This window comes from Colobus angolensis, unplaced genomic scaffold (assembly GCF_000951035.1).
Source record: "Colobus angolensis palliatus isolate OR3802 unplaced genomic scaffold, Cang.pa_1.0 Scaffold433, whole genome shotgun sequence".
NCBI classification, from domain to species: Eukaryota; Metazoa; Chordata; class Mammalia; order Primates; family Cercopithecidae; genus Colobus; species Colobus angolensis.
The window spans coordinates 220,005-229,767 of record NW_012117744.1 but is presented as its reverse complement, the minus strand read 5'-3'; the positions used below and the strand labels follow the sequence as shown (position 1 = coordinate 229,767).

The 9,763-nt window shown below is 40.6% G+C and overlaps 1 protein-coding gene across 2 annotated transcripts in view; it reads left to right on the top strand.

The window, feature by feature from the left end:
• RNF170 (ring finger protein 170) overlaps positions 1-9,763 on the top strand; it is a 49,792-nt gene that overhangs the window by 1,857 nt on the left and 38,172 nt on the right. The window contains exon 2 of one of the 2 annotated variants that reach the window (XM_011957090.1): positions 7,102-7,124. Coding sequence is in view for 1 of the 2 variants with exons in the window: in XM_011957089.1 (XP_011812479.1) it covers positions 7,109-7,245 (137 nt within the window). In the remaining variant the exon portion in view is untranslated. Of the gene's footprint in view, positions 1-7,101; positions 7,246-9,763 lie in introns of both variants that reach the window. The other variant, XM_011957089.1, reaches the window with a different exon arrangement.

Genomic DNA, 9,763 nt, shown 5'->3' with positions numbered 1-9,763 from the left:
TAAACCAAGGGCAGAGAAACCTTTAGAAATTACACATATGTGGCCGGGTGCATTGGCTCGCGACTGTAATCCCAGCACTTTGGGAGGCCGAGGCCAGCGGATCACGAGGTCAAGAGATCCTGGCCAACATGGTGAAACCCTGTCTCTACTAAAAATAAAAAAATTAGCTGGGCGTGGTGGCGGGCTTCTGTAGTCCCAGCTACTTGGGAGGCTGAGGCAGGAGAATCACTTGAACGCGGGAGGCTGAGGTTGCAGTGAGCCAAGATCGCGCCACTGCACTCCATCCAGACGACAGAGCAAGACTCTGTCTCAAAAGGAAAAAAAAAAAAAAAGTTACGCATGTGTATCTCACTTGCCTTTGGTTCCTGTGTTGGTGCCTCCGGATATTTGTCAAACTAGAGTTCCTACATTCCTTATCAGGTTATTTCTATCGAATCTCTAGCACTTTTAAGTGACGTATAATCTTGTAGGCAAACGAATGAAGTCAGTGAGTATATGTCACATTGACTTACGCCAGACTCACATGCAGCTTCTCTTTAGATGGGCAGACAAGATGCTGGCCCTACTGGAGTGACTGTGGCTGTGCTGTCCTGAGCACCCTTCCTCCAGTGGCCCTGGTTTTCAAGGCTTTGACACAATTGACCTAAAGCCTCCTTTTTCAAGCGTGGCTGCATATCCACAGTGCTTTTGTGCATGATGTTGCGTTGTTCTGAAGGTTTCATTTTGTAATTCCAGTTACTTTTGATGAAAGAAATTAGTAAAAACGTTTGGATGTGAGTAATTGCAGAAGCCATGTGGCTGTCAAGTTTCCACATGAGCCTTAGGGTGAAAAGGCACTGAGATGCTCTCCTTTGTTCCAGGAAGTCCTGGAATTTCCTATTTTTCTCTTATTTTCTCTATGTGGTTTATTTTTTTCCTTCCCTGAAAGCTTTGGAAATGCCTGAGGAGAGGTGAGTTGAACTTGTCTTGGCTGTCTCTTATTCCGATTAGTTGCAGGCTAGTTCTCACCCACAGCTGCTTATCGGATTAAAGAGGGCATGTCCTGTGTGACAGTGCTCCAGATTGCATCCTGTCTTCCCAGGGAACACATACTTAGAACTGTGATTAAAGAGAGTTTGAGATGCTATGTGGAGCAGCTCTGGGGCAGGCATGGCTAGTTTTTATCGTAGTTCTGCTGAGTCCTTGGCAGTTGTTAATAATATTAGCCAAAACGCTGTAGCTTCCATTTACTGAGAGCCTATATGATGTGCCAAGCAGTATGCTAAATGCCTTACCTTCATTATCTCATTAAAAACTTTACAAGGCAAGGTACTTCCCCCCATACCACCTGCCCCCAAAAAGAGTGGCAGTTTGATATGGTTCAACCTAATGCCTTTTACATATGAGGAAGCTGTGACAGAGACTTTACGTAAGTCCAGGGCTGTCTGACTCTGAAACTTGTGCTTCTTTGCTGTCTGAAGATACTGCTCAATAAGATGTAGCCAGCTGAGCAATAGCAAAGCCAGTTTCTCTGCAAACTTCTATCAGTTATACTGCACAGTTTCTAAGATGGATGGGGTTCAGTTTTTGTGAATCTTAAACAGTTCAAAACCGAGTATTAGTAACTCTTCTTTTCATATTTTATAGGATACCATGAAATAGATTACATTCCATGTTTTATACATTTAATAACGTTGTTTTTGGGTTTAATGTGAATAACATTTAGTGGCCACTACAACATGTAACACCCTGCCCACTACCAACAGGAATAAGATACGATTCCTGACTGAAAGGAGTTCATTATTTAAAAATGTATTTTTAATTTTTACGAATGTATAATAGTTGTACATATTTATGGGGTACCTGTGATATTTTCATACAAATATATACAGTGTGTAATGATCAAATCTGGGCAGTTTTTTGAGACAGGGTCTTGCTCTGTCACCCAGGCTGGAGTGCAGTGGTGTGATCTTGGCTCACTGCAACCTCTGCCTCCCAGGTTCAAGCAATTCTCGTTCCTCAGCCTCCCGAGTAGCTGGGATCACAGGCGTGTGCCACCACATCTGGCTAATTTTTGTATTTTTAGTGAAGATGGGGCTTCACCAAGTTGGCCAGGTTAGTCTCAAACTCCTGGTTTCAAGTGATCCACCCACCTTGGCATCCCAAAATGCTGTGATTACAGGCGTGAGCCACTGCACTGGCCTGAATCTCCAAATAACGTAAAAAAATAAAGTAAATCCAGTAAGATGTTACTGGCTGGGCGTGGTACTTCACATCTGTAATCCTAGCACTTTGGGAGACCTAGGTGGGCAAATTCCTTGACCCCAGGAGTTCGAGACCAGCTTGGGCAAGATGGGGAAACTCGTCTCTACAAAAAATAAAAAATTTGTAGCTGAGCTTAGTGGCGCACGCTTATAGTCACAGTAGGAAGATTGATTGAGCCTGGGCGGTCGAGGCTGCTTTGAGCCAACGGTGTGCCACTGCACTCCAGCCTGGGTGACAGAACAAGACCCTGTCTCAAGAAACAAATTTTAAAAATTAATTTATAGACATTAATTTGAGCAATATCTGTTTTTCAAAAAGGAAGTTCATGGTGCAGTGAGAGTGTTTAGCAGTTGACATGCCAGTCATGCCACTTAGGTCAGTGTAGGTGCCTCCGGAGTAAGCACCGTCAGGAAACTGAGCGACTGGGTGGTAGATGAGAATGGTCATTGACCGGGCATTGAAGCTCAATTTGCATATCAAGAGAGGAAGCAAGTATTGGCTTTATTTTTCTTGTTAAAGTAATTCATACTTGAAAGAATTGAAACTGAAACTGTGTCCTAGGGAGGGTGTTGGTCTGACTTTGCCAGTCCAGTTCCTCACTGATAACCACTCTAATGTTAGCTTTGATCGGCCTTTTCTCTATTCCGAAACTCTGAATCAGAGAAATTTAGCAGTAGAAGGAAGTGAAGAAATAAGTCACAGTTGTTAAGCTAAAATAATTTAAAAGGTCAAAATTGAGTTTAAAGAGGGTTTAAGTGTAAAGGTTGAGGACAGGCCACCTGGGAAAGGACAGATTTAAAAGCATGGAAGTCAGTGCTCTTAAGTATAGACATTTGGGATTGTTTATATAGACAAAATTCTATATTTAACAGAATTTTAATATCTTAATGTAAGGCTTAATGTACAGTTATAATGATCTGATTAGTCAAAGTGTCTTTTTTAGGGGAGAAAGAATGTAACTGTCATGAGATCCCTGTTTGGGGCACCATCTGGTCTGAGTTCCATACAGGACAATAAAGGAGGCAGTTAATCTGTAATAAAGATCAGCAATTAGAAGGAGGAGATCTGGTCTCTTTTTAAAAAAAGACTTAGTCTTTTTTTAGTTGTTTATAGAACAAGAACAATCAGGAAGAGTTAAGCTAAAAATCTAAGAAACAGAATTGTAAACCTGTTACGTGACCCAGATCATAGTCACATCTCTCTCAAGGCTTAAGGCGTTTTGGAGGTTCTAACAACTTTTAAATTTTATTTACTTTTACACAGTTGTTGTGACAGAATTGGAACTAAAATTCAGGGCTCTTCATGTCCGAGCAACAATTGCTTGGGCTTCAGTTTACAGCCTGTGTGGTTGGACAGAATCAGCAGCACTGTTTAGTTCTGGATAATCACTGACTAAACAACAAAAGTTGGAGAACAGAAGTCCTCGATTTTGGAATTCATTTTCAGGACTGAGGTATATGTCATCTCCCCAAGTAGGAAATTTTGTTTCCTGTTTCTCTTCTGGAGTTTTAAATCAGACCAGCCTCTTTCCAAACTGAAGTGAGGGTACAATACCTCATTTTTAGGCACTAGCACCTACAGTTGCTTTTTTACTTCAATTTTATGAGAAACTATGGCAGAAGTTGTGCTATGGAAGCCCCCAACAAGCAGGTCAAACGGCATTTGTAGATCTCCATTTGACAGCTTGGCTTTTGTTGGGATTTCCATGGGACAAGAAAATGCGGTGCCCTTCTCTTTTCCTCTCAACATTGCTGGGAATATCTGCTCTCAAATGATGCAAATGAAATAATATGGCTGTGCAATACTTAAATATTCTGGATCTCTGAGCTCTTGGAAATGTACATGAAGCAATATTTTAAGAGTATAATCACAGGCCGGGCATGGTGGCTCACACCTGTAATCCCAGCACTTTGGGAGGCTGAGGTGGGTGGATCACCAGGTCAGGAGATCGAGACCATCCTGGCTAACACCGTGAAACCCCGTCTCTACTAAAAATAGAAAAAATTAGCCGGGCATGGTGGCGGGCACCTGTAGTCCCAGCTACTCGGGAGGCTAAGGCAGGAGAATGAGGAGAACCCAGAAGGCAGAGCTTGCAGTGAGCCAAGATGGCGTCACTGCACTCCAGCCTGGTACACAGCAAGACTCCGTCTCAAAAAAAAAAAGCATAATTGCATAGTAGTCAAATATAATATATATTATATGTATATGTTGTATAGTATAATTTATTTGCATTACCATTGATTGCACCTTGAAGGACATAGAAACAAATGTAATGCATTTTTTTAAGTACAAAATAATAAACTGCCTAAATGTATAGCATAGGAGAAAATGTGAGTAGGAATAATTACAATGCATTTGTTTATAGACTTAACTTACAAAGCACTTTCACCTCTGTTAATTTTTTTTTTTTTTTTTTTTTTTGAAGTGGTATCTCGCTGGGTCGCCCAGGCTGGAGTGCAGTGGCGCGATCTCAGCTCACAGCAAGCTCTGCCTCCCGGGTTCACGCCATTCTCCTGCCTCAGCCTCTAGAGCAGCTGGGACTACAGGTGCCCGCCACCACACCCGGCTATTTCTTATATTTTTAGTACAGACAGGCTTTCATCGTATTAGCCAGGATGGTCTCGATCTCCTGACCTCGTGATCTGCCCGCCTCGACCTCCCAAAGTGCTAGGATTTCAGGCGTGAGCCACCTCGCCCAGTCTGTTAATTTGTTTTAACCTTCACAGCTCTGTGGGATAATTAGAGGTTGGAAATCTTGACACGGGGGATAACATTTGGGTTATCTTTGAGCAGATGCAAGTAGTTCTCACTGCCCTTGGGACTTCTGAAACAGCTATAGCATCTCTAATTGTAAAAGAGGAAACCTGATGAAATAAAAATCTAAATTGACTCCATGGCCCACCTCTAGCTTATTTGAGGCTCTTCAGTTCAATTGGCAGCTCATTTAACTGTTCTTTTGAATAAAAATACTGCAATTAGAGCTCTTTCTGTGAGTTTCCTGGTGTGCCCCTACGTAATGGCTATTTGAAACCAGTCATTAAAAGTTCCATGTATCAGGCGATTACTCCGTGTAAAGCTGATGAAAGCCGCCTTTCATCTGTTTGCGTAGGTTTCTTCTAGGAGCGATAATTTTCTTACTAGCAGCCAGTTCAGATTACTTTCAAAGGTGTTAAGACGTCCATGCTCAATACCTGATTAGTGATGATATTGAATAAAACTTTTTTCAGCTCAATAAGTTACATAAATGCAGAACTTTATTTTAATTATTCATATATATTTAATTGAATATTTCCTTAATTTCTCTTTAGGTGTGTTATAAGACTTTGACACTTCTTGTTTTATCTGAAAAAAATGTGAATTACCTGTGATATTTGGACTCCAGTGTGATTGGGCTATCTCCCCTCATACCTATAGAATTGGGTACTACCATTTTTCTCTAGTTTAGAGTATGGGAAGGAAAGTTTCTTATCCTCCCTTTTCTCTTCATAAGGAAATGCAGCATCAGAGTGATTCTATATTCCAAGCAGTTCAAAGAATTCTGAACCATAAGCTGAGCTTAGTTTCAGGTGGGCAAATAGTTTTTCAAGCACCAGAATTTTCATTATTTCAAGTAATTATAGTATAACTATAAATGTTCTTTTACTTTTGCCTAAATGTCTTTTACTTTTCAAATTACTAACACTGTAAGTATGGTAAGTCACTTTTATTTAAACAAATATCTGTTAGGTCCTATTATGTACAGGGCATATGCTAGAGAATATGAGAAGGCTTACAGAAGACTATAATATATTTCCTTTCCTGTCAATACATGGGAAATGCCACAAGACATACACATGCTGTGAGGGGGAAGAGGGATCTGATCTATATAGAGAATTTATTTGCTATTCAGGAATAAGAAAAGAGCAGTTGGACAAGAATAGCTTTTATTTATTTATTGTTTTTGGCGGGGAGGGGGACAGGGTCTTGCTCAGTCTCCCAGGCTGGAGTGCAGTGGCGCTATCTGGGCCTCACTGCAACCTCTGCCTCCCAGGATCAAGCGATTCTCCTGCCTTAGCGTCCAGAGTAGCTGAGATTACAGGCGCACGTCACCTGGCTAAATTTTGTATTTTTAGTAGAGACGGGGTTTCACCATGTTGGTCAGGCTGGTCTCGAATTTCTGACCTGAAGTGATCCACCTGCCTTGGCCTCCCATAGTGCTGGGATTACAGGCGTAAGCCACTGCATCCGGCCCAAGAATGGATTTTTTTTAAAAGGGGTTAAGCTTGAAGAGGAAAAAACATTTTTAAAAACTACATAAATAAATGATAAATTATAGTAATTGTTTTCTTTAAAAGAAATAGAATTTGACTGGGTGCAGTGGCTCATGTCTATAATCCCAGCACTTTGGGAGGCCGAGGCGGGTGGATCACGAGGTCAGGCAATTGAGACCATCCTGGCTAACACGGTGAAACCCCATCTCTACTAAAATACAAAAAATTATCCGGGCATGGTGGTGCACGCCTGTAGTCCCAGCTACTTGGGAGGTTGAGGCAGGGGAATTGCTTGAACCCAGGAGGCGGAGGTTGCAGTGAGCTGAGATCCGTACCACTGCACTCCAGCCTGGCGACAGAGCAAGACTCCATAAGAAAAAAAAAAGAAAGAAAAGAAAAAGAAATAGAATATTGTACTCCACAAAATAATGTGTCTGGCAAATTTTAAAGAACTCAGTGATGGGGAATCCCTACTGGAGTTGTACTTAATTGCAGCCTATCAGGAACTAAATATGTTAGAAGTCAGTTATATTTACATTGTTTTTATTAGTATATTTCATTTTCACTGTGTCATTTGTAACTCTTACCTTGTTTCTTCTTATTTTAGACCTGGAATGGCCAAATATCAAGGTGAAGTTCAAAGTTTGAAACTGGATGATGATTCAGTTATAGAAGGAGTAAGCGACCAAGTACTTGTGGCAGTTGTGGTCAGTTTCGCTTTGATTGCTACCCTGGTATATGCACTTTTCAGGTGAGACTAAGGACAAAAGAATTGAATACATTTGCAAGGACTGCTGACTTTTTGAACCCTAATAATGTATAATACTTAATATGAAAAGTAAGTAACAGAGCTCAGTGATTGTAGATGTTTACCAGGGCTTTGAATCTAACACATATATTTTCTGTCATCAGCTGTCTTACCAGATAATAATTAAATTCATCATCCACATTTTGAATAAAATATTAGTATTTTCTATTGGTGTATGGCAATTAAAAAAACTTTAATTTTCATAATTAAATCCATCAACTTGTAGGTGATATAGATAATAAGTACAAAATACCTTGTTTTAAATGGAAAAATTGAGGCAAAAAAAGACTTGTATAGTAAAAAGGGAACTAATGTTAGAAATAATTTAATTTTTAATTAATTAATTAATTTATTTATTGAAACAGAGTCTCACTATGTCGCCCAGGCTGGAGTGCAGTGGCGAGATCTAAGCTCACTGCAACCTCTGCCTCCCAGGTTCAAGCAATTCTCGTTCCTCAGCCTCCCGAGTAGCTGGGATCACAGGCGTGTGCCACCACATCTGGCTAATTTTTGTATTTTTAGTGAAGATGGGGCTTCACCAAGTTGGCCAGGTTAGTCTCAAACTCCTGGTTTCAAGTGATCCACCCACCTTGGCATCCCAAAATGCTGTGATTACAGGCGTGAGCCACTGCACTGGCCTGAATCTCCAAATAACGTAAAAAAATAAAGTAAATCCAGTAAGATGTTACTGGCTGGGCGTGGTACTTCACATCTGTAATCCTAGCACTTTGGGAGACCTAGGTGGGCAAATTCCTTGACCCCAGGAGTTCGAGACCAGCTTGGGCAAGATGGGGAAACTCGTCTCTACAAAAAATAAAAAATTTGTAGCTGAGCTTAGTGGCGCACGCTTATAGTCACAGTAGGAAGATTGATTGAGCCTGGGCGGTCGAGGCTGCTTTGAGCCAACGGTGTGCCACTGCACTCCAGCCTGGGTGACAGAACAAGACCCTGTCTCAAGAAACAAATTTTAAAAATTAATTTATAGACATTAATTTGAGCAATATCTGTTTTTCAAAAAGGAAGTTCATGGTGCAGTGAGAGTGTTTAGCAGTTGACATGCCAGTCATGCCACTTAGGTCAGTGTAGGTGCCTCCGGAGTAAGCACCGTCAGGAAACTGAGCGACTGGGTGGTAGATGAGAATGGTCATTGACCGGGCATTGAAGCTCAATTTGCATATCAAGAGAGGAAGCAAGTATTGGCTTTATTTTTCTTGTTAAAGTAATTCATACTTGAAAGAATTGAAACTGAAACTGTGTCCTAGGGAGGGTGTTGGTCTGACTTTGCCAGTCCAGTTCCTCACTGATAACCACTCTAATGTTAGCTTTGATCGGCCTTTTCTCTATTCCGAAACTCTGAATCAGAGAAATTTAGCAGTAGAAGGAAGTGAAGAAATAAGTCACAGTTGTTAAGCTAAAATAATTTAAAAGGTCAAAATTGAGTTTAAAGAGGGTTTAAGTGTAAAGGTTGAGGACAGGCCACCTGGGAAAGGACAGATTTAAAAGCATGGAAGTCAGTGCTCTTAAGTATAGACATTTGGGATTGTTTATATAGACAAAATTCTATATTTAACAGAATTTTAATATCTTAATGTAAGGCTTAATGTACAGTTATAATGATCTGATTAGTCAAAGTGTCTTTTTTAGGGGAGAAAGAATGTAACTGTCATGAGATCCCTGTTTGGGGCACCATCTGGTCTGAGTTCCATACAGGACAATAAAGGAGGCAGTTAATCTGTAATAAAGATCAGCAATTAGAAGGAGGAGATCTGGTCTCTTTTTAAAAAAAGACTTAGTCTTTTTTTAGTTGTTTATAGAACAAGAACAATCAGGAAGAGTTAAGCTAAAAATCTAAGAAACAGAATTGTAAACCTGTTACGTGACCCAGATCATAGTCACATCTCTCTCAAGGCTTAAGGCGTTTTGGAGGTTCTAACAACTTTTAAATTTTATTTACTTTTACACAGTTGTTGTGACAGAATTGGAACTAAAATTCAGGGCTCTTCATGTCCGAGCAACAATTGCTTGGGCTTCAGTTTACAGCCTGTGTGGTTGGACAGAATCAGCAGCACTGTTTAGTTCTGGATAATCACTGACTAAACAACAAAAGTTGGAGAACAGAAGTCCTCGATTTTGGAATTCATTTTCAGGACTGAGGTATATGTCATCTCCCCAAGTAGGAAATTTTGTTTCCTGTTTCTCTTCTGGAGTTTTAAATCAGACCAGCCTCTTTCCAAACTGAAGTGAGGGTACAATACCTCATTTTTAGGCACTAGCACCTACAGTTGCTTTTTTACTTCAATTTTATGAGAAACTATGGCAGAAGTTGTGCTATGGAAGCCCCCAACAAGCAGGTCAAACGGCATTTGTAGATGTCCATTTGACAGCTTGGCTTTTGTTGGGATTTCCATGGGACAAGAAAATGCGGTGCCCTTCTCTTTTCCTCTCAACATTGCTGGGAATA